Here is a 25254-nt window from a genome sequence, read left to right on the forward strand (position 1 = left end):
GAGGTGAGTAGCATTGTAAGCATAATTAATAGCGATATACTTCAGTTTGTCTGTGTGTTTTTGTATGCAAGCGGGTCTGCTGTGGTCTGCTGACAGTCCAAAATGGTGGCGGTAGAACGAAACCATGGACGAGTCTATTGCCATGGGGCGTTCTATTGAGCTTCGCCTCTTGGTATCCATGCTCTTTGGTTTATATCTACATAGGGAGCAGGTCCTCATCTGCGGAGTCCATGTTGCGCTGCCATGTTTTTACAGTAGCCCAGAAGGGACACACTAAACACTGGCTCTAGATAGGGCCATTTGCATTTTTTCGTTTTCGTGTCAGCCTTTGTAACTTGCCTGCCATCCACGATAGGAGCATTTGAAAAACACAGATTTTTTTAATGTGAAACAGCTTTATGCAGTGTTTTTACCTGATTTAATCACTGGATTTGTTTGTTTTGGAGAGGAGGAGATCTCTGTGGATAATTTGGCTCCCTCTAAAAAACTCCTGAGCAATGAACGCTGAAGGAATTCCAATTGTGAGCTCACACTTGGCACATGGGAGAAGTTTCATTGGTTGCAATCTGCACTCCTCACCGCTAGATGCCACTAAATCCTGCATGCTGCTCTTTCAGATTAAAGTATCAGTATTATCAGAAAAAAAATATAAAAGATAAAACTGCACATTATGCAGAATGGCCCTTTTCAGAGTGTCATTTTTGAGATTATTATTATTATTACTGATAAATTCACAAATAGCAAAGTACAACAAATGTTAACCACTTCACATGCGCTACTGTTGAGTAGTTTAATCTGTAACAATGTGTTGTATATTAAAAGTAAATTTTTAAATGTAAAAACTTTGTAAAAAAAAAAAAAGAATCTACTTAATCTACAAAAAAATCTACATAATGTTCTACTTTGTAAAAAAATAAAGCATTTCCCCCAAAGTGTCTAAAACTGTACTTTAGTGAAGTATTTGAGTAAATGTATTGAGTTACTGTCTACCACACATTTGTTTAACTCTGATGTAATCTATTACAAAAAAAAAATGGGAACACCACTTATCTACAGGTCATACAAATACAAATACAGCATCATCTTATACAAAGATATATATTTATTAAGCTCAAAATTGCATATTACAGATAACAGAACACAAGTTTGAATGTTTGCACTTTACATTGCATTTTTACAAGACAATATTTTTCATGTCATTTTGGATATTTCCTTTATTAGGCTACCTGTAAGCATGTCAACTACTTTTAAGGACCAACATTTTTTTCCCCACTAGAAGAACGACTCATAGCTGAACCAGCCCGCTTGGTCTGTGGCCAACCAGAACATCAGGAGTCCCGCCAGTATCACCAGACCCATCTTCAGTGTCAGCTTCAGCATGTTGAAACACTGCAGGGACAAAGGACGAAGAGATTAAAGTAACCAAACTATTCAGGAATAAATTAACAAAGTGAATATTCAGTGAAGGCTGGTGAGTACACACTTTGTGTTTCCTGGTACAAATCGGTGTGTTGTCAATATCTGGCACTTTCTCTGGTGGCTCTTTGGTGTTCGGGGGATCACAAGCCGGTGTCACTGGTGGGGTGTCGTCAGGCTCCCTCAGTTCCTGTACAAAGCCAAAGCAGTTAAAGATTTAGCATATGTGTTTATATGTATGCATTTTCATGTGTGCTAATATGTGTCTATGCAAACCTCAGATGTTTCTGCAGAGCTCTGGTCCTCCTCCCCCTCTGTGGAGCTGCTGAGTGAATCTCTGTCACTGCTGGTAAACGAGTAAGCACACGTTTGTTTTTTGTTTGGGTCTGTCGCAGCTCAGGATGTTGTTGTTCAAGACAAAGAAGTTTAACACGTACTAAGAATCCTGCTCACCTGTCAGTTTCATAGTGAATGACTTCAGACAATGGATCTGCACAAAACTGAACTTTGATCTTCCTCCCTGTAAAAATCCACAAATGAAAACAGATGAATTGTTTGAAAATGTTGTTCCATAAAAAGCTTACCTTTCTCATCTTCACTCACCTTCTCTTTCATTCTCCCCATCATCGTCATCATAGAACTTGTAGAAAGCCTTGATTCTCTCCTGCTCTTGCTCCCAGTTCCTGTCATCCTCGTACTCGTCGTCTCCCAGCTGTCCCAGCTCAGTGATCCCAGAGGCTTCCGGTTCAGTGTTGAAGAAGAAGCTATCATCCAGGGATCCCTGGTTTGAGGGGCTTGTTGTTCTTAGATCTGAGTAGCTGTTTATGTCTTCTGCAGGACGCTGAGTCAGATCTGAAAGTGGTGTTTCCGCTTCGTCTGCGTCCTCTGTGGTTAACAGGTCTTCAGACAGAATCGTATCAGATGTTAACACATCCAGATTCCAGTTAATGTTGAAATCTGCTGGATTTGCTCTGTTGAAGTCATCAGAAAATGCTGCCCCGCTCCCACTCTCAGTCTCCTCCAGTTGCTTGTTGCTTTCTTGTAGATACATACTGTCAGAGAGTTCCTCGTCACTCCTCTTTTCTTGGACCTCATCGTCACTGGAGGTGTAGGAGTCACTCTCATCTGTCTCACCTTCATCACCACACCCAGTTACATAGCCCAACACATTCTCCACAGTCTCTTTTGCTGTAGCTGCCACATCCAGGTTCCTGAACTTATCAGATTCTGCCTCTAAGTCTCTGCTGTACAGATACCCATCTTCCTCCTCATCAGTGTCCTCAGCTGCTCCCATCCATGTTACATCGGTCACAGCTCTTTCTCTTTCTAGGTAGGCGTTGTCCTTTGCAACTGAGCCGCTGTCGGATGCACAAGCCAAGGTGTCCGACTGGTGATTGCTCTCTTGATTGTCTCCTTTGTCTTCTACATACTCACATGAAGAGAAGTCTGAGGGATACTCTGCAAAGCTCTCACCTGCGTCCTGGTGCTCGTCCCCTGAGAAATCCTTCATTTTCTCTACACCTTCCTCACTGTCAACTTCAGCAATAAGATCCTGCAGACTTTGCACTGATATTTCTGGAAACTCCAGACTGGCTTTCGCTGGGTCATCTCTGCAAGGGTTCTCAAGCTCCGGCTCAAAGCGCCCAGCGAGAACATTTTCTCCTTGTTCGATTTTCATGCCCTCACACTCAGAATCAGACGAGTCCTCTTCCTTTTCTTCTTCCCTCTCTTGCTCGTCCTCTTCACTCCTGTCACCTCTCATCATCATCTCACCGCCACCTTCAGGGACTCTCTTAAAATAGGACGCCTCCTCATCGCTCTCACCTTGCTCCTTGTTTCTAACTTGAGGGTTTTCAGCACCCTGCGGGGCCAGAGGTTGTCCCTCAGCAAAGATCCTGTCCTCTTTATTACCCTCGTAAAACTCGTCTGTGTAGCAAACTGACCTCAGCAAATTCCCTGGTTCCTCTCCTGTTCCTGTATCCTCTTCCTCGTCCTCTTCATCTTCTCCAGAGGCCGAGCTGTCCTGTTCGGAATCGGAGCTTGTGTAATCCTCCTCTGGTGTTTTGTCCATGCTCATGACCCTCACACCTTCAAAATCCTCCTCATCGCTTTTATCGTCACACTGCTCTTCATCAACATGTTCAGCTGTGTATATATCTTTCTCCATGTTAGACAAAACTGCAGTTGCTTCCTGCTGCAAACCCTCATCTTCCTTTGTTGGTAAGTTTTCTTGTGTTTTGTCCTCCTCAAACTTTTCATCAAAATTTAAATTCTCAAAATCCAAATCTCCATCAGGAAATGACGGAACAGCTGTTTCTGCAACAACATTTGAAAGTTAAATACTTTAGGAAATACTTACATAAATGAATAAATAAACAAAGGAAATACCACATTACCAAGATATATTTCTTACCTGAAAAAGCACCACTAAGCAGATCAGCAAAACTTTGCTCCATCTTGGCAGCGAAAACAATATTTATATAGTAGAAGTTATATCAAGACAAACATAACTGCTCTGCCCCAGATAATCTGTTCTCTCGGAAAGGAAGAGCGCGCAAAGTAAGTCTCATCTGTTGTCGCTGCAAGTGGCTTCCTGTCAAACAGACGGTGCACAAATTACACATTCAAACTAATACATTCGGTTAAATATATATAACTACAAATGTTAACATTATACAAGGCTTACCGTGAAACTGAAGATAATCAAAATGTGTAAGAAGTGACTAAAAAGGTGTAATCACAAAAGTAATGTTTTGTGCTGCTGCAGGGACTTACCTTCATGAGCTCATGAAATGATGTCAGCTTTGATGTGGTTTTGGTTTCAGATGCAAGTTAACTCCAGCAGCCGAACACGCAGTTCCTTCATGCTGAAACAACTCATGTTTATTGGTGTCTTACGTAAGTGAGACGAGTGCAGTGCCAGTTTGAGAACGAGTACAGTCATTGTAAAAGAAAAAACATTATCAGTGAATATTCTGTTAAGAAAATTGATTTATTTTGATATCTAAAATCAAATAAAACTGCAGTTAAAATGAAGACATCCTGGTTAGCAGATGGTTGTCCTACAGCTCATTGCGGAGGAGGTAGCGGTGATTGGGCTTCAGGTCAACCTCTACAGGAAAATGATCACTCACCTCAAGAGCCTAAAGGTGTCATCACAAGAACAGAATTAATGCTCATTATATGTAAATAACCAAGTTAAAGAAAGTTTATTTTTTAACACCTTTACCTCTTCCTCTGTGAGATGGAAGCTCTCTTTAAAGTTGAATGGTTGAGCTGAATCTGGCACTATACTGGAGATTATCTCACGTCCGTGGACAATGATCCTGTTTGAACATGTAACAACCACATTTTAAGGCATTACCCTGCCCTTAAAATAATCAGACACACAAAGTAATTGTTGGGTACAAAGTCACTGACCTGTCATAGGCACAGTGTGTCTTCTCACGGACAGTAGTGTCCTGCTCATCTCCAATTAGCCAGCGAAATTTGGGGTCACTCCTCAAACGCACAGCTCTCCAGCCCTTGATGGTGACGTAGTTGCAGCCGGCGTTGAGGTCCCCTAAGATCATCACATTCTAGGTGAATGAAAGGAAGCAAAAAAAAGGGAAGTTCAAGAGATTAAAATCACTCATATGTGTGGTCATATGTGGAAGAGAGAAACCAATATGAGGCTAAAACTGACCGACATAGATTAGAAAAATAAAACAAAATACATAATAAAAAAATAATAATAAATATTTAAATGACGGCGATGATGATGATGATGATGTTTAACCTACATCAGTCCTCCACTTCTTGTAAATTCCTTTGAAGACCGTGTACAGTTCATCAATCTCCTTCATGGCATTTCTGGGACAGGTGTGTTGTCCAATCAGGACAAAGTCCTTCACCACTGCAAACAAAGAAACAAAAAACACATATAACACATCTTCAGTGATACAGACTTAAGTCTTTTCCAGGTTGTGGTCATATTTGGGATACGGTGTTTACATGGAACATAAAGAAACCTTATTATAGATATCCCTGCACCCACAGTGGTGGACTGTAACTAGGTACATTTACTCTCATTTACTCGTAGACCTTTAAATATAGTTTGATGTTCAATCTTTTACACTTTTACTTAAGGAAAAAGTTGAATGCAGAACTTTGGCTTGTAACAGTATTTTTACACATTGGTATTGCTACTTATGCTTAATTAAAAATCTGAATACTTGTCCCACCACTGTGTATACATAATTATAATATTATCCAGGTCCCTAATGGTCTGCACAAGTGCAGGTGTCTCTTTTATTCCTCACAGTCCAGGAAATCTGTCAAGGATGAACCCAGCTTGGTTTCTGGCTGCCTGAACTCTGCTGCATTTATCATTCTGCTCAATTTAGTTTTCATCTGACCATCAGTAGTGACTGAGAATGAGCCACATAGCATCCAGGTATCTTAAAACCAGGGAAAGAAAGTCTGTCTTGGTGAAACTGGCCCCAGATCATAACTGCAGTGTGTGCTAATGTGCAGTTTATTTTCTTGTATGATCCCAAAGATGCCTTTTGGTTCACCGTACATGTTGTAGGGGAGTGAAAGCGAACGATGAAAGGCTCTCTGGAGAAAACATCCGTTTCATTGGTCCCTTCTCCTTCCAGTTTAGGATACTGATATTGCTCTTTGACCGTCAGCACATTGTTCCTGGAGAACATGAGTGAGAAAAAAGACGACGTTAAGGATGTTAAACTAACCGTTAACAGCAATGGGTCATGTTTTATATATGTTACCTGTAAATGTAGACATACTGCTCCTTGTAGGTCTTCCTCCCCAGCCTTTCACTTTCCACATAGGAGTATGAGTTGGATTTGTCAAATCTGCTGACAACACCATCAATTAGTTGAAGATGTGACAGAGGCTTCACCTGATCTTTGAAATTAGCAGTTTTGGAACCAAAGAAAGTTTGTACCTGTTAAGATCCTTAACCAAAGCTTGTATTGCTGCTCCTTTAGAGTCTCGGACCTCTTGAATAAGACACAAGTCACACCGAGACAGAATCTTGGGAGCAGAAGAAAAGACAAAGATCCATCAGCTGTTTAGTCTCGTGTGGATGTTGCTCTATAATTGTTGTACACATACAGAAAAGTACCTGTAGTAGAATCCCCATAACCTTCTTGTTGTTTGCCTTCGATTCACCGAAGCTCTGAACATTAAAAGCGCAGATTTTCAGCGAAGATGTGACGTTCAACACACACAACCCCGCAACAAACAGCAGAACTGCAGCCCTCATCTTGCAGAAGAATACCACTCTGTAAGTAAAAGAGAGTTTAGCAAGATCCTCTCAGCCATGTTGTGAAACATGTTACAAAAACCTCCTCACTCATCTGCACCTACACTTTACAGCCTCTTACCGTCAGTGCCAGTTTCACCAGGAGACTGACCTCCAGTCCAGCAAAGATGCATCTCTTCAATGAGCTGCGGTGTATTTGGGGAACATGCAGGTAAACATGATTGAAAGATCTATGCGGTGGATGTGCTGTGTCAGTGCCTGTTGAGAATGGAGCTTTATCTGGAACAGTTAAAACCACTGAATACAATGAACAATGGTGTGTTTTTGTCTCTGAGTTTGAGTGTTATCAGACAATAGACGGTGCCGTGTGTCATGTCTGTCAGTTTCATGAACATTTGTGTAGAATTTACAACATATCGTTCTGTCATTTTAGCACAGCTGGTAGTTACCACACAGTGCCATCACATCACTGACACTGTTAATGCTGAACACTGGTGCGGTGCTAACTGTGATGGGGAAGGCTCTCACACATGTCAACACAACTACTACAGCCTTCACTACTACTTCTGCTACAACCACAGTGTGCCTGTGGTATACAGACTCGATTGACAAAAACAATTATTTTATGTCACTTAAATCCAGAGATGATAGGAGTATTTAACCTGAGAGCTCCTACATTTTAAAAAGCATGTAAGCATCAAATATCAGTGTCTTCAGTGATACCTTCTGCTGCTCATAGTAAAATAATTCATTCCAATAAGACTTTGTTTTTGAGCTGAGAGAGTATTTTCAATGGTGGTGCCACAAATACTATCACCATAGTGCTTCAGGTACGCCTGTAGTATCACATCCAGCATCTGGCTATCCATACTGGCTCCTCTCATGCAGCCATTTTCAGTGTGGGCTGTTTTGTCCTCTCCTCGCAGGACTTGTCAAACAGCAGGCTTTACGGTAACTCAGCACAGGTGTTACTGTGTTATCATGTACTGTATATACCCTCTGAGATGATGATCTTTGCTTAACCACTGCATTTTCTCTTTCGCACTGACTCACACACAGCATGTGGCTATGAACATCAATGATACAGCTCACTTCAGGCATGTCCAGAGTCCAGCCCAAGGGCCAATCGTGGCCCGCGGCCCCCAGCTCGTAGTTCGAAATACACTATGTATGGCCTTGGTTAGTCAAGCAAGCTCACTTTGCTTTTTGTTCATTCACCTCACGATGCAGGGATGTTATACAGTTTGTAGACATACATCAAGTAGGAACTACGCAGGTGGAACTAATGGGTTTTCACAAACAGACGGTAAATGGTAAATAAATGGTTTCCTAACAGCAGATATTTCCTGCTAGCAGACATGGCCACAGCAAAGAAATGTTAATTGGACAGTGAGGGCCACCACTTTCAGGAGCAGTGGAAAGTTGAGGACTTTTACACGTAAAGATCAAACAGATAACCCCTATGATGCAAGAGGCAGCTGGCTCTTCAGGTATTTTCACATTATCTCATCTGGCCCCCATTCAAAAAAGTCTGGACACCCCTGTCTGCGATAGTCTGGCGACCTGTCCAGGGTGTATTCCGCCTCTTGCCCAGTGTCAGCTGGGATAGGCTCTCCCCGCAACCCCCAACAGGATAAGTGCTTACGGAAAATGAATGAATGAACACTTGACAAAAGCTTATCTTGTTAAAATGCAATAACAGAAACATTTTATGTACCGGTTAAATGTACTGCAGTGAAGTACATTTATTCAAGCACTGCACTAATTTTGATGTACGTACTTGAGTATTTCCATTTTTTGGCTCCTTGCTACCTCCACTTTTGTACATTTCAGATGCAAATATTGTACATCACTGCATTTATTTTACAGCTGTAGTTACTTTGCAAGTTGCATTTTTACATAACACACATGGTGAACTGTTAAAATATGTTGCATCATTGCAGATTAAACTACCCAACAGTATAGTAGTTCAAATTTGTTCCGGCTCAACCAGCTGCCATGGATGGATTACCAAACGGGCCTACCGGACACAAGCCCAGGAGTCCAAATTATCAGGGCCCCCACTGAAAAATCAAGTTAACATGTACCAACCTGGAAGAGACTCAAAATGACCATAAAGAGACTCAAAATGACTTCAAAGAGACAAAACAACAATAAAAAGAGTTAAAACCACCACAAACTGTGTTGCGTCTATTAGGCTTTCTGTTAAATATTGCCTCTTAATAATCCCACCATTAATAATCTGAGCCCACATTTCAGTGAATGTCACCCCTGAATCTTTCAGTTTTGCCAGCATTAACTCATATGAGACTATAACAGTCATGAGTTTGTATTTTTCCAGTTCCTTAGTGTGATCCTGGCAGCATTGAGGAAGCCTGCAGGACATGACCCAAACTGTGCCTTTGTAAGTCCAGCTGGTAGAACTGATTTGTCTCTAAGAGGGCAAAAATGTGGCGTGCTCGACAAGAGCTGATCCAACTATTCCTCAACTGCTCCAACCACTTGTGTCCAAATGAAGAAACCAGCTGACTGTCCCACATGAGGTGTAGAAACATACCCGTAGAACTCAAACATTTCCAGCAATTTTCAGAGCTGCTTTTACTCAAGTAAAGGATCAGGACTGACATCTTCAAATACTTGACTACTCAAATGTTAATTGTTTTCACTATATTTAATTACAATATATTGATATGGAAGGGAAATAGAGTCTTGCAGATTTTAGAGGACACGTGTGGATGAGTCCAGTGGTGCATGTGAACTTTTAGTTGTAGGATGAGATCTTACCCAAAGGGGAATAAATGTTGGCTGGTGGATGATTTGTTTAAGATGTAACAGGATATAACTCTTCACCAAAGCGAGGTCCTTCTTCCCAAAGTCTTCGCCATGGAGATATCATATATCTTGCATGAAGCCAAAGCACCACAAACTCAGTACTCCAACCACTGACTTTATTCAATTTCAAATCGGTATCATCAAGACTAAAAATGTTTTTCAAAACAATTCAACAAACAGTGACATTTGTTATACTAACAATGTTTCTTTATTTCGTACAATATAAAACTCTAATGGCTCTTTTATTGAGTTTTTTCTCTCCCCACATTCTTTTATCGAAGTTGGCAGCTGAGAGAATAATGTGTTGTCTTTTTGTGTTTTATATGGCTTTTTAACAATTCATGGTGGTGCTTCCCATTAAATAAGCTGTTTACAGTACAGAGGATACTTCCTGTTTTTCTTCTCCTGACTATTATTATCATTGACTCACAGTTTCTTAAAACGTCATTTATATCAGCCAACTTGTGATAGTGCTTTTCATATGCAAACATTTATCACTCTGGAAGTGGTCTCTTGTATCTGAACTTTCCGCAAACTCCCTACACACATCACCACAACACTTTCACATACACAAACACACACACGTTGATTTCCAAGTTTAAAATTGCATGAAATTAAACCATATTAACTACATCCTAGAAAAAAGTCATATTTTAAAAATAACACAACAACAAAAACAATGTTCCTGAGCAGTGACATCATCATATCGGTCTAAAACAGCCTGAGTGTTGAGGAGAGGCCATGTCCATGAGATAATCTTCGATACGTCTCTCTATGTCTGAGTACAGGTCTTCAACTTGCTCCCTGAAAGGAGGATGCCACAGCCACAACATGGCAACCCCCGCCACAGCGAGAAGAAGGAAAAACACACACACCTTCCACCAGGAGCCACATCGTGTCTACACAAAGAGGAAAGAAATGTCACAGTTAAATATAGTAACATACACATTATATATAGAAATGTACGTATGAGCGGGGAATCGTTACTGCTGATGTTGTGTTTGAGTTGTTTTTAGTCACTGCAGCAAAAATGAGGCAAAATAAATTGGTACAGAAAATGTGACAATGACAATGTAAGGGCAAATGACATAGCAAGGACATTTAGTTTCAAATTCTCCTGAATGCACACACACACACACACACACACACACACACACACTGCTCACCGATCTCCTGCGGCGGTGACTGAGTTGCCGGAGCTCATCCCTGCACTGCGACAGCCGGGCCTGGCTGGACTTACACTCCTGCTCCATGGCCTGCAGCTCTGTCTGCAGCTCCTCACACTGCACACACACACACACACACACACACACACACACAAGCCATATGGAAGGGACACGTATGTAGATCATATCATTTACATTGTAAGTGATTGTTAGAAAGCTGTATGTAAAGCCAAACATGGCAAAATGTGCATTTAGCTTTAAAATGTCTCCCAGAAATGAGGGCAATAATATGAAATGCGTCTTCGTAAATATATTTAATAGATTTGATACTCAGTCAGTGAAACCTGAGTTAATTTAAGATTAGATTTTTCTCAATGGCCTGCATCAGTCTTTGCATATCACTGTAAATGAGTGGAAAATTATCTTTGATTCATCCAGTGTGAATTCATGAATATCTAATGTCAAGTTAAACAAAACACAAAGCGTGTGAATATGCATCAATACACTGTGACATCTCCACCTCACCTCTCTCTCTTTGAGTTGCAGTTTCTCCTGAGTGTGACGGAGCTGCTCCTCCACCTGAGAGTCTCTCCTCGCCGTCAGTCGTGGCTCTGCCTCCTCTGACGTCAGAAGCCCCTGCATCAGGAAGTCCTGGCTCTCATTGCTGCCATCTAGGAAATAGAAAGCAGTTTAAATAAATCATCCATCTGCAGTATTTTAAACATTACGAAGAGTACTCAGTATAAAAACATGACTCTAACTGTCTTGCCTGTAATGTGCTGGATTTCCTCCCTTAAAATCTGGTTGTCCTCTTCCAGAAGGCAAATGTTGTACTGCAGCTCCTGCCTCTCTTGTCTCAATGACACCACCTCATCCCTCAGCGCGGCCTCTCTGGCTCTGGACAGCTGCACAGGACACACATGTTTCTCACATCCATTTACATTAAAAAATGTCTGGCCATCCACATTGTCACAGACTGCCTTACCTCCACTTGGCTGTGCAGCTGTTGCAGCTGCTCATTACTGAGGTGCTGGTTCTCCTTTAGTTGTGCAGAGCTCAGCTTCAGCTCCTCATAAAGACTCTGCCACCTCCGGGCCTCTGCCTTTGCTGTAATTAGCGCTTCCTGCTGGCAAAAATACAAAATATCTTTGAGATTTGTGTACTGAACCTGACTTCTTGATATATCAACAGCAACACCTGTCACCAGAAACCCCAAATAAGTCAGTGACATTGATGTGTCTCTCCCCAAAGTCAAATAGGTACACTGTGGTTGTGTATATGAAAAAATAGATATTTGACCTGCATTGTCTCAGTCTTGCTAAGCGCCTCAGATTTCTCCTGTGTGATCTTCTGCAAGGCGACCAGGGCCCTCTCCTCATACAGCAGTTTCTGCTTCTCCATCTGTATCACCAGTTTCTTCACTCCATCCTTGGGCAGCTTCTATAAGGACACAACGCTGCTGAGATAAACCTACAAACACTCACAGGATGAGATGCAAACCAAAGCCATAGAGCCGCGCTCATTAGACGCTATCACTGCATGACACAGTGAAAGTGTAAAGCAGATTTGCTGTTTTCGGAAAGACAACAGGTTTGAGTTATCGCAAGGATAGAATGTAAAAAAGAAAGATTAAAAATACCCAGCAGTTGCTGTTTTTACCACCAGCTGCTGTTCTTACCTGCAGACAGACTTGCAGCTGCACCTCCAGAGACTTGATCTTGTTTCTCAGCAGATCTTCACTGCAACGAGCCTGTGTGGGTTAGAAAGGAAATGACTGACTGTCACGCTGCCTGCAGATGGAAAATTAATGGTTCATCAACCAAAATCTGTCACAGTATGTTCTTTCACTGTCTGCACTCACTGGTGCACAAAGGGAACTTGCAGCATCAGTGAGCCTCAAGAAAGATCACAATGACTGCATGTGTTTTAGCATTACACTGTCATTAGTGTGGAAAATAACACATAAGTTGCCTGATGATAACATACCTGACTGAGAATGAAAAAGCATAAATTATTTAAACTACTCTAAATCCTCAGCTGCTCAAATTCAAATTGAAAAACAATAAAAGGGGAACACCAATATTTCCCCTTCATTCATTAGAGCCAGAGTAACCAAAAGAGAGCTAATGAGGATGCATAGCATCTATAACAGCTGCTGACTGTCACGCCCTTCCTGTGTAAGAATGACAGCTTTCATTCGTCCTGTGCAGTGTAGGCTACAGCGGAAGCAGGAAGCTCCAAACCACAGACTGCATAGGCCTTCCTGAGGAAGCAGCCGCCATACACTGATGTGTGCACGACTGTGACAAATACATTTTCAGTGTAACATCAACCAGGGAACCAAAAAAAACAAAAACAAAAACAACATGACCTTATAAAACAAGATATATGTGTTTGGTATTTGGATATTGTCAATGTGAAACACTGGGGGTGTGTTTGATGTTAGTAAATGGCCTGCGCATACAGATGGAGAGTCTCACCGTCCACATCTTGTTTGAGGAGTTCATGAGGTTTGATGTGTGCTCCTGGAGGGCTGCCAGCTTCTCCTTCACAGCCTCCTCTCTCCACAGGGCCTCCTGGCACAAAACACAGCAGAAGACAGAGTGAGCTACAACCATGTCATTTACTTCAGTGGCTACAACAGCATGCAACTACTGAGTGTAGCTAACCAGATATTTATAATAAATGATGCTCACCACATCATTTATCATCTACTGTACTTGGTGACAATAAAAACTGTAGTATTGTATTTATGGCTTACAGTAGCTGTAGAGCATATAAACAAAGTACAGAAGAGCCATAAAGTCACAAACAGTCAGGTCTGTTACACAGCTACAAATCGAGCTAACATTAGCCACCATAAGCTACAAGCCATACAGTAGCTTCACAGCACAGGAAGACTAGAGAAAACCCACAAACTTATTTCAGTCATGTCGTACACAGCTAAATCTAGTATTATTACTAACATTATTAGCCACCAAGCTTCAAATCACATAAACAAGGCAAAACTATTTTGCCTATTACAAGCCACGGTAGCCACCCATGGCAATTATTGGGTCACGGCAAATGTAAAATGTAGTGTAACAGCATTAGAAAAAAGTCACAAACTGATTCCAGTCATGTCAGTTATACAGCTACAAATCTAGCTAACGTCTACTAACATTAGCCACCATATTGCTACAGGTCATACAGAAGCTTCAGATAATGTAATTTTATTTTTGCTTTTTCACAGCCACTGTAGCCACAAGTGACAATTATGATGGTAAGTGGTAAAATGTAGTGTAACAGCACAAGGCTTACTAAAAGTCAGAAACTCATTTTAGTAATGTAATTTACATGGCTAAATCTTTAGGTTACATTATTAGCCGCCAAGCTTCAAATCACATAAAAAAGGCAAAACTATCCACTGTAGCTACAAGAGACAATTATGAGATAATGGTGAATGGTAACATGTAGTGTAACAACATCAATGGAGAAAAAGTCACAAACTTATTCCAGTCATGTCAGTTACACAGCTACAAATTTAGCTAACGTCTGCTAACATTAGCCACCCAGCACTACAGAGCTTCAGATTATGATGGTAAATGGTAAAATGTAGTGTAACAGCACAAGACGGCTAGAGAAAGTCACAAATTATTTTAGTATTGTCAGTTACACAGCTAAATCGAATCAACTTCAGCTTACTATTAGCCATCAAGCTTCAAATCACATAAACAAGGCAAAACTATTTTCCTCATTAACAACCTTTATAGCCACAAGTGACAATTATTTGATAAGACTAAATGTTAAAATGCAGTGTAACAGCACAACAGCACGAGTAGAGAAAACGTATTGCAGTAATGTCGTTATGCAGCTATATCAAGCTAACGTTTACTAACCAAAGCCATGATAAGCTACAGGTCACACAGTAGCTTCAGATCATATAAACAAAGTAAAACCATTGTAACTTTTGCTTAACAACCTCTGTAGCCACAAGTGACAATCACTTGGACAATGGAAAATGGTGAAATGCAGTGTAACAGCCTAAGAAGGTTAGAGAAAAGTCACAGACTTATTTCCGTAATGTCAGTTAATGTTACACAGCTAAATCTAAAAATCTAACCAACTTTAGCATACATCATTAGCCACCAAGCTTCAAATTACATAAACAAGACAAAACTTTTTTATCATTACCATCATTTGTAACCACAAGTGACAATTACATGATAATGCTAAATGCTAAAATGCAGTGTAACAGAACAACAGCACAAGTAGAGAGGAGTAAAACATATTGCAGTAATGTCGATACACAGCTAAATCAAGCTAACGTTTACTAATATCAGCCACTAACGTTATAGGCTACAGCCTCAGATCATACAAAGTAAAACTATCTAACTTTTGCTATTCCCAGCCACTGACGCCACAATTTATCATGGTAAATGGCAAAATGTAGAGTAACAGCACGAGAAGACCAGAGAAAAGTCACAAAATTATTTCAGTAACGTTAATGTCAGTTGCACTGCTACATCTAGCTAACATTAGCAAACATAAGCCACAGTAAGCTGCTGTTACAAGTCATAGAGTGACTCAGCTCCAAAACAAAGCACAGCTATATAACTTTGACATAGTCTCACATGAGAACTATTTGATAATGTTAAATGTAGGGTAACAGTAGCACAAGTAGAAAAAATTCACAAACTATTTTTTAGTAATGTCAGTTACACATCAAAATGTAGCTAACGTTCGCTAACATTACTAGCCACCGTAAGCTATTAATCATACAAGACCAAGTAAGGCTGTATAAATAAAACCTTTGAGTGTGTGTGACTGAGAAAGGATGCATTTCATTTCCTCACTTTTCATTTGTTAGAGGACACATTATTTCATTTGTTAAAAGTGACAAGTCAAACAGTACTTTACAAATTTGACTTGGGAATAAAATGATTGGTTTACCTGTAAGTAGTCAGTTAATCGCTGAAGATCCTATGATGTGAGAGATAAGAGACATCAAAAACAGTCACATTTTATCAAAACTTATTTTTCCAATATGCAATTTAGTAAAAAAAAAAAAAAAACACACAAAAAAAACCCAACAACAGTAAACAAAGCAAGAGTTTTTAAACGTACCGACTCCTTGACAATGACAAAACCAGACCTGCACAAAAGAAAATATCTCATTATAGAAATATTTATAAAACACTGATCTCAGCTGCCTCTGATTTTAAATTTGAGATATAAATTCAACTCACTCTGTCTGCGCGCTGGTCTCATGCAGCACCTTTTTTTTGGGAATACTTTCAGTTTGGACGGAGAACCTTTGTTGAATCCTTTCTGCTGGGATGACTGTTTTGATGCTTGTCTTTTGAGCTTTTAGAGGAAGTTAATAAAACAGCATTATTAGTATGAAAAAATGTTTGAAAGTCTTGGGTCAAAATGTAATGCAGCTAGGCAATAATTTTACCATTAATACTATTCTCTCTCTTATCCATGCTTTTTGTCCGCTGCTGGTTTGATTCCTTTATCGCTGGTGCGGAGGTAGATGCTTGCTTCTTTGCATGACCTTTCTCCGGCCTCATCACTGTGACCTGTTCTGACCATAATAAAGCCTGAGGATGTGAGGAGAGAGAAGAAGATTCAGGTGTGTGGATGTGGAAAGATGAAACATGTATTTGGTGAAATCAAACTCCTAATAACCCCTGTAGTGGCGTTCCTTCTTACAACCGCAAAGGATATTTACCCAGTTGCTGGTGCTTGGGCCGTCAGCCATGCTGCCTCTTGGTGTTAATGTCACCTTTGGATGTCTCCCATTAGATGTGGGAGTATTTTGGATATTTGTATGCATTGTCTCTGACTTGCTGATTGACCTGTGGTGTTTCACTGAAAAAGTCCTTGGTGAAAGTTTTCTCCTGGAAGAATAGTTTGTAGTATTCAAACCACACGGCTCTGGGCTCACTGATCTCCTTCTCAAAAATTCAAGATGCCTCTTTTCCTTCAGTTCATTCTTTATCTGTCTTGTGTCAAAGTCTCTCGTAGGGCTGCGGCACGAAGTCACGTTGTTACGTCCTCGCAGGTGCTCACGTTTCTCTGCTCTGATTTCCACTATTTGGTCAAAGGGTTTCACTGGGGAGAGCTGTAGTCCACTGACAGCCAGGGCGTCCATGGCAGCTCCTCTGGCTGTTACAGTGCCTCGAGCCTACAACAACAACGTATCAGGAAATGAATTATAACTATTAATAATGATGAAATAAACAGTATGAAAACAGTTGAGTTGAAATCACACAATTTTCTAATGTGTATAAAATGTTAGTCAGCTGAAAAATGTGGTTTTTAAGTGTTGCATGTGCAAAATGATGGCTGTGATTACAAAGAAAGACTGTATACATTTCAGTTTTCATATTTCATAGACACAGTAACTGAGTTTTAAATATGATCCTCAAACACTGTCCTCAAGAGACTTTAACATGCTTAAACAAAGGAAAAGAAAGAAAGAAAGTTAGTGGTTGTGCTCCAAAAGTATGTGAGCAGCATAGGCGTGGATTGTCGGGGGGATGCAGGGAACACCCACCCCCAACTAAAAGCATGAAGGTAGCAGAGGACTTTTATTTCGTTCATATTAAAGACATTTACACCATTGATTGGTGAAGAAAATGCACAAACTGGTGCATGAAAATTAGCAGAAAGCAGAAATGCAAGTGCTCAAGGACCCCCAAATCCCCATTTCTTATGTGTGCTCCCAAATGTTGAAACGAAAGTTACACATTTAGAGTAGTATGCAAAAAATAAATTCAAAATGCAAAGCCTTCACATTATCTCTTACAATAGAGAACATGCATTTACTGTGGGAACCATGCAGGTCAGTTGTAGTAGAAGCGGTTACAGTAGTAGTAGTAGCAGCTCATACAGAAGCACTTTTGTAGTAGTGATGGTAAATGTAATAGTATATGTTGCAGTAGTTGCATTATATTTTGTCAGAAAGCTCCTTTAACACACAGTGACAGAGTTATCAGAGACAGGCTCGGCCCTGGCAAGTGTTGATTGAGGTTGTGGAGGGAAAATGTACAAGATAATGCAAAGACAAAATGTTGCTTGATAAGCAGAAAACTATTACAGGGCTTACCTACAACGCCATCTCATTCAGTGGGGGTATAGTCCTTGTGAGGTGTTTTAGAAGTCATCCATTTTCTCACTCTACTGAAATAGTGTCCCGGGTTTTTTGTCTGTGTTTCACATGTAGCTGTTTCTGTTGAGCATAATTTTACAGGAAGTGAAGAGAACCACAGCGTCATATGTTCCTCTATCTCACCAGCCACTCGCATCAAGCTGATGCCATACACGGGTGGGCCCCAAGATTATACACACACACACACACACACACACACACAGACAATTCCCCCTGCATGCAGCGTGGAATATAATACACTACACAGGAGAGAGAGAGCTGTGCAGTGTGTGTGGTTGGAAATTTATTTTTTTTATAAGAGCAGTTTCATTTTTCATAGAAAATGTATGGCTTCAGTCTGTTGAAGCTGTAAATGACATCAGCTTCATATTTGCTGGTGGTGGTGGTGGTGGTGGAGGTGGTGGTGTGTGTGTGTGTGTGTGTGTTATTTGCATTAAGCTGGCTGACTTGTTATTTTACTTGCTGTCAGTTTTTTATCAATGTCATGTGTACTTTCACACCCAAGACACTGGATCCTAGCATAGTATAGCATAGTGACAGCCTCCTGATTTGTCAGTTTTTTAAGTGTTTAACAGTACAGCTTCAGCACATCTTTGATGTGGTGGATATTAGGTATCCCTTTACGCTATTTGCATTTATGGATGAAAAACTTACCATATGAAATGAGGAGACTCAAAATAAAGACATGACCTCTGCCCAGATCATCTTTTCCACATTAAAGAATAACATCATGTTTCTGTATATTAATCTTACAGTAAAGAACACAGTAAAAAACACATCTAACATTACTCACGAAGAATTTTGCATACATACATTTATAAAATAAATGTATAATTGTTTCTGTGCCACACATGATTCAAAAATATCATTTCTTTATGTTTTTAGTATATAATGTTAAAATACCCTTCAATAACCTTATTGTTATCAAAATATTTGTTATAGGAAGTCCAGATTAATTTCAAAAAATGTTTTCAAAGTGACTACTCGTTGCAGGGCAGTATCATCTAAAAAAATGTTCCTTACTTTTATAATTTATGTTGATGCCATTTAACAAAACATCTGTCTTAAACTTTTTAACAATTCTTAAAACTTAATTGTGATATCAACAAAATGTTTATTTGGACTCCGCCGTCATAAAAGATTAATTTATTTTTATGCTTTATATTTTTAATATTCCCACCATTAAATTCAATGTCAAGGCAGTGACAAATTGTAACATTGAGAACAGCGTCATCCAGCGGTATTTTCTTCAAAAAAGATTAAAAATAGGAGCTCTACTGTACTCTCGCGATGTTTCCGGGTGATATCTCGTGTTTCCGGCATCCTTGTGTCTCTCTGCAGAAGGGCACGAAGAGGCCGAAACAAGAGTGCCCGGCGTAGCAAGAACTTGGCACTTCATCCTTCAAACATGCTGTCCAGGCTCCTCATTATTTCGGGTATGCACTAATCTTGCTTTTATTAATTAATTAAATGTATTTAACTGGCATAACCAGACTGTGAAGCAGGCTAAACAAAAGTTTAAATTGAATGTGAAGCTGAAGGGTAAAATGAAGGCCGCACATTGAATGAGAGACATGCTAATGCTAGCCTTAGCTAGCTATCCTAACTACAAGCCAGGTGGACTCTCTGAAACTGCAGCAACTATATTGCTTGTGTATTTGTGTTGGCATTTGTTGGTAATGCTATTGACTTTGTAGGATTTGCAGCATTTCTGGCAGACATCACTGCCAGTTAGCTACAATCAGGTTAGATGACGATAGGTAACCGTAGCAAACCGCTAGCTACTCCAGCCAGCGTTAGCTCTGCACGCCTGTAAATGTCACCTTTTTGACAGTTAGCATTGGTTGGTTTTATGCTCCCAACGTTTGTAGGAGGGATTAACTCTACTGGCTTCACATTGTTAGTCCACCAAAAATGTGCTTTTTCATTTAAGGATTCCTTAAATTGTGTATTTGAAGCCAAACCGGTTCAGCTTTTAATTTTAGTTAATGTTATACTGTAATCACTCATTGTAATTGTCTCAACCTGTAGCTGGGTTGCTGTTTACATTTGTCATTTTACAGTGAAGTGCACTCGGTTAATACCATAGTCCTGCAATTAACCCAACATTCATGAAGGTTATAATGGTCAGCTTTTGTTGAAACAGTTTTAGAGAGGTGTTGATCAATAAAGTAAATAATCATCAAATAAAACATGAATAAAAACAAGCATTGGTTGTAGCCATGAATTTATGTCATCATCTCATCTTTTTGCAGGCAATGGCCTGAAAAGCAGCGGCCCCCTTGGAGCTGGGTATGTGTCTGTTTTGTGTGCTCTTTTGTAACTAACATGATGATACATTGTATTGCTAAAGAAAAGCAATACAATTAAAGTAACATGTTATGGAAATATTATATCTCATAAACAATCTATCTCCGTGAAGGATATAAACAGTTTGCCGGCAGCTAAGGATAATGTTATGAGATACGTTCTCAGTGGTCCTCCCAGGACAAATATAGAGGGCCTGTAGAAATGAAGCACGTTGCATTATTACCTGTTGAAGATTAAGTTAAACAATTGAAATGTAATCATGTGTTTGATAGACTTCACAGAGGGCTCCAGAATATATGAACCATCAAATTGAAATGTTTGGAAGCCAACATAATTGCAACACAAGAGCAAGCATCATGTCGTACAGTGTACCTTGTATTATTGGTAAAATGGCAAGAAGCTCAATTTTCTATACTGGGACATTCCTAAAAAACAAACCCTCCCTGTATATTAAACCGAGCCAAACAAAGGGATTTTTAAGAATAAAAATTAAGGAGAATTTGTGGGGAGGATTGATGGTTCACCATGAGGGAGGGGAGTTGAACCACAGATGTGGAGTTGCAAGGGGGATGAGTAGGTCTATAATTTAATTGGCTTGTTTGCAGTTATGTGTATATTTTTATGTATAGTATGCTGTTTTCACTAAGGACCACTTTGGAAATTAGTGTATGTAGTAATCCTTAAAGTCCTCTGGAATTTTATATCACGATAGTCCTTTGCGTTGTTGTGCTTTTAAAATTCCTAATAAAAATCACATCAAATCAGTTTTAAAAAAAGATAAGTCCTATATCCTAAATAAAAACTATTAATAATGTTGTCTCTCACAGTGTGGTCCAGGCATCCCGCTCCCTGCACACATCGTCCCAGAGTCTGGCCCCAGTGCCCCCTCTGCCAGAGACAGGAGGCAAAGTCCGTCATGGCATCATCCCAGAGGAGCTTTTCCAGTTCCTGTACCCCAAAACTGGAGTCACAGGTCAGTAGCCAGAAGCAAGACTCAGCTTTTGATTATTTCATTTCCATTATGAAAAGGCAAAAAGTGAAATTCTGAGTATTTCATTAGAACTGTATGTTCAAATTGTCTGAAACCGAGCCATATGTGGTGTAGGACTACGTTCCCTAGTGTTATTGCTTATGCTTTTTAAATGCTTTGTTTCTCCCTGTATTTTTAAATAAAGTCATTAGAATTAAGCTGCTGCTCAAACATAATTTTATTGACAATGAAAAAATTCTACATTTTTCATTTTTTGCACAAGGACCCTACATGCTCGGCACTGGACTCCTCGTTTATATGCTTTCCAAGGAAATCTATGTCATCAACCATGAGACTGTTGCAGCCGCCTCCATTCTCAGCGTCATCATCTATGGTATCAGGAAATATGGCTCAAGTGTTGCAGCTTATGCTGACAAATTGAATGAGGTAGGCTGGCAACCACATGGATTTGTGTTGGGGTTTTTTTGTGGATACTCTCAAACTGCAGTTGAGGTTTTGTACTGTTTTAAGTAACAATCAAAGATCATTGGTATGTGTGTTTGCAGGAGAAAGTGGCCAAGGCTCAGAAGGTGAAGGATGAATCCATCGCCAACCTGGTTGATGCTATTGAGGATGAGAAGAAGGAGCAGTGGAGAGTAGAGGGAAGGTCAATGCTCTTCGATGCTAAGAGGGTAAGCAGCTTTGACTTGTCCATGATATTTCTCAAATTTCTTCCTTCTTTATAATGCACTGCTTCATATTCACACAACAAACCCTGATTGCCATGCATCATGATGTGATCCTTGACATTTATTGACCTCTACTGGCAACAAATTGAAATTACAACTACATCACTTGATGGCCAAAGAACCTGCAGCGGCTGCTATCACTGTCTGGAGCTGCATTACTAGGAGAGAAACAAAAACAGATCTTGGAAAAATAGGAGTCCATAAATAGATAAAGGTCAATGAATTTAACACTGATCTGTGCAACACACCAACCAGCTGTATAAATGAAAAGAAATGGCAGTTCCACATGTTCTGGTGCAGCAGCGACTGTTAGTTTCTGTGCGTCAGGCAATGTAGCTTCATGAAGAAGACAGGAACTAGAGTATGAGCTGGAAGGATACATTCACAATGTTAACTTTTATGAACTAGGCAACACAAATTGAGGCTCCTGTTTTTAACGAAAAAGGGAAACTGTCAGGCGTCATTGCTCCTGCATTGCCAGTTATGTCTTCCCATTTCTCCTTCTGGGGATCAGAAAAGTTCTCTATCCATGTATTTTTTTTACTGAATCATGCTGCTGACCCAACATTAGTCTCTCTTCACCAAAGAACGTTTCGTTACTTTGGGGCAGCACGTAGCCTTACACAGATAATATGCACAAAGAAACGTTAGCCTTGATTTTGCTAGATTACAATAATTCATGAAATCTCAAAAACATGTCATCAACCAACCTGTCTGTCCTTCTCCAAATCCATTTAACATTATCACAGCCATAAGGAGAAAGAAAACCTGGCTGACGTTGATCTGACGTTAGGCTAACTCCTGTTAATGTAGCTATACTAAACGTAGTGTTTTGCTAACATTAGCTAACTCAAGACTTGACTGTATATGATGTAAAATGTCTGTAAAGACTGTGACAGTCCCTCAGCCACATCTTTCAACCATCTTAAAAATTTGGTTTCCTTTTCAACACAGACGAGCCTAGCACATAATATATATAGCACATACCTACGCTAAGTATAACAGGATTTGATTGTTGATTTGAGGTTCTGCCATATCCCAAACATTCAATAAGCACTTAGTGAGGGGTAATTGTGATGTATTTTCTTCTCTTTACAAATTTAGTCTTTTTAGAAAGTATACAGTTTAGAACTGAATCCGGACTGCATTTATGAGCACATAGCATTCTTGCCAAACCTAATAATGTTTTTATTAAAAGGTACTGCTGTTCAAAAGTCTGAAATCACCTGTTAAATTGATGGTGTTTTGTCATTCCTAATGGCTGTTTTAACAGTGATACAAAAAGCATTATTCAGACATAAAATGTATTTTTAACATTTGAAATAGTTTTGGCTCCATAAGAAGAATAATTAGATGATTAAAACTTCCATGTAGTCGATGTCACCACAGTGTTACATGACGGGAGAGGCATTATTGTGCCCTTCACACTGAAAAAGTGTGTTTTGTTCTCCATGTACAAAACAAACACACCAAATAACCTCTATTTGTAAAGACGGCTTTCTACAATGTAAAAGCATGAAAATACCTTTCAAAAATATAGAGAAGTTCCCTCAGCCACCTGTTTTTACCCAATCATGCTTTCATTGCAGGAGATTTGAAACATTCGAACAGTAATTAGATTCAGTGTTGAGAGCTGTGTGTCTTTGCTCACTGTAATTAAATTTCAAACTGTTCTTTGTCATTTAAATTGCATCCTGATGTTACAGTTGTGTAAAGAAGGAATTTAATCTGCTTAAAATTACTATAGAAGTACATTAAATGCCAACTTTAGCAACCCAAGTGTAGACCGGTGTGATAACAAGGACTACATTGACTCTCCTTTTTTCTCTCAGAACAATGTGGCCATGCTGTTGGAGACCAACTACAGAGAGAGGCTACACATGGCAACCCATGAGGTGAAGAGGCGCTTGGACTACCAGATCGCCCTGCAGCATCTCCAGCGCCAGATGGAGAAGGAGCACATGGTGAACTGGGTGGAGAAGAGTGTCGTTGGCAGCATCACTCCTCAGCAGGTCAGACCTCTTGAGTCAAACTGCTCCGTTTGCAGGCCACATTTTGGCCTTTATTGTGGCTCAAAAACTCCATCGAAAAGTTTGGTCTCATTTTGAACCAGCACATTTGCAGATTAATTATATAACCAATATGAACAAATCTTTTTTTTATTTGTTATCTTCATGTCTATCTTTACTGTAATGCTGTGTTCACACTATGAGCAGCACAGTAACAGGCTAAAGGTTGTTTTCAGAGGAAGGAGATGACATGAAGCTATGAACTGATACCTGTCACTAGTCGCTTTGGAGGCTTTTTCAGTGCTCCAGTGATGCTGAAGCGTCAGCCAATCATATGAATTTGTTTCTAGCTGTGGTGCTAAGTTAGCTGATGCTAGCTTTCTATGCACTGCAGGGCAAACAGGGATGCAGTGGGGTGGCGAAATGTAGTGTAAAAAAATGGGTCTCAGACATCCATGAAAGTCGAGGTACTATGTTGCACGTAGCAGACACACTTAAACCTGTGATGACGTCACTATGTCAACAAGTACTTGAGCAACACTTTGCAGTAATGTTGCTGGGCTCGCTGTTGCTGCGTCGCTCATAGCGTAAACACAGCATTAATGAGCCAGGAGGGACGATTGAATGAGATTCAACTCCTCTGTGATTGGGAGGGGAGAGGGAGGTAGGGAGGGGCTTTATTGGACGTGTCATGGGTGTTTCTCTGTATCGCCCGTCAGGTTACACCTTGATAATGTAACCTGCACACTGTCTCCCCTTGTAAATACATCAATGAGGTGTCATTTAATGGCTTCTTACCTGTGTGTTTGTTTTTCAGGAGAAAGAGAGCATCGCCAAGTGCATCACAGACCTGAAGGCTCTGGCAAAAGTCACTCAGGCCAAAGCTACAGCCTAAACAAGTCTTCAGAGAAGACCTCTCTAGTCCCCAACTCATGGCCCTAAGACGAGACATTCACTTTTCTTTACAGAATTCCCTCATTAAAGATTGTCTCTGTCAACATGTTGTGGGTGTGTACAGTATTTACACGTCAGCTGATGGTGAAATAAATCATTCTCTTATTCAACTTCATCTGGCTTTTTTGTGTTCTTCCACTTCAAAGAAAAGTGTTTTCTTTCTTTCAGCGTTTTAACCTTTGCCTAGGTGTTTGTCGGTGACGTTAGTTGTGAATGTGGAACATTATTACCGTCACCGTTTTTATAGCCACAGCAGATTACGCCTGGGTTAGATAATTGTATAAGAGCATTTTGTGGAGCACTTAAGACCTTTGATCACTCTGAAGGAGATACTGTGAAGCACTTCTAAACCTTTGGACTCATAATGAGCCAGGGATACGCTGCCTTTCACCATACCTTCAAATACTGATCCTCAGATGA

The 25254-nt window shown here is 40.1% G+C and overlaps 4 protein-coding genes across 5 annotated transcripts; 1 reads left to right on the forward strand and 3 right to left on the reverse strand.

The window, feature by feature from the left end:
* Positions 1-1084: 1084 nt before the first annotated feature.
* On the reverse strand, positions 1085-4073 carry si:dkey-183p4.10 (dentin matrix acidic phosphoprotein 1). 2 transcript variants are annotated; one of them, XM_050065900.1, is made up of 6 exons: positions 3830-4073; positions 2020-3732; positions 1870-1936; positions 1693-1759; positions 1484-1606; positions 1085-1389 (listed from the first exon to the last, which is right to left on the reverse strand). In XM_050065900.1, exons 1-6 carry the CDS (start codon positions 3870-3872, stop codon positions 1273-1275), a joined length of 2130 nt encoding a protein of 709 aa, XP_049921857.1. In that variant the 5' UTR covers positions 3873-4073; the 3' UTR covers positions 1085-1272. The 2 variants fall into 2 exon arrangements, with proteins under 2 accessions (XP_049921857.1, XP_049921856.1); XM_050065899.1 differs by having other exon boundaries at positions 1693-1762; positions 3830-4056.
* A 316-nt stretch (positions 4074-4389) lies between these two features.
* On the reverse strand, positions 4390-6935 carry dnase1l1l (deoxyribonuclease I-like 1-like). The gene is made up of 9 exons (XM_050065901.1): positions 6807-6935; positions 6545-6704; positions 6365-6453; positions 6186-6272; positions 5978-6099; positions 5199-5311; positions 4837-4994; positions 4646-4742; positions 4390-4559 (listed from the first exon to the last, which is right to left on the reverse strand). Exons 2-9 carry the CDS (start codon positions 6683-6685, stop codon positions 4479-4481), a joined length of 888 nt encoding a protein of 295 aa, XP_049921858.1. The 5' UTR covers positions 6686-6704; positions 6807-6935; the 3' UTR covers positions 4390-4478.
* Positions 6936-9619: 2684 nt separating this feature from the next.
* On the reverse strand, positions 9620-12795 carry LOC126402837 (TRAF3-interacting JNK-activating modulator). Its single transcript, XM_050065148.1, has 8 exons — positions 12670-12795; positions 12362-12433; positions 11983-12123; positions 11669-11806; positions 11453-11588; positions 11209-11354; positions 10684-10800; positions 9620-10416 (listed from the first exon to the last, which is right to left on the reverse strand). Exons 3-8 carry the CDS (start codon positions 12082-12084, stop codon positions 10219-10221), a joined length of 837 nt encoding a protein of 278 aa, XP_049921105.1. The 5' UTR covers positions 12085-12123; positions 12362-12433; positions 12670-12795; the 3' UTR covers positions 9620-10218.
* A 339-nt stretch (positions 12796-13134) lies between these two features.
* atp5pb (ATP synthase peripheral stalk-membrane subunit b) lies at positions 13135-24949 on the forward strand. The gene is made up of 10 exons (XM_050065149.1): positions 13135-13286; positions 15643-15652; positions 17487-17500; positions 19112-19278; positions 20098-20134; positions 20980-21125; positions 21406-21569; positions 21689-21814; positions 23704-23883; positions 24698-24949. The coding sequence occupies exons 1-10, from the start codon at positions 13150-13152 to the stop codon at positions 24773-24775; spliced, it is 1059 nt and encodes a 352-aa protein (XP_049921106.1). The 5' UTR covers positions 13135-13149; the 3' UTR covers positions 24776-24949.
* The last annotated feature ends 305 nt before the right edge of the window (positions 24950-25254 follow it).

This window comes from Epinephelus moara, chromosome 16, assembly GCF_006386435.1.
Source record: "Epinephelus moara isolate mb chromosome 16, YSFRI_EMoa_1.0, whole genome shotgun sequence".
NCBI lineage: Eukaryota > Metazoa > Chordata > Actinopteri > Perciformes > Serranidae > Epinephelus > Epinephelus moara.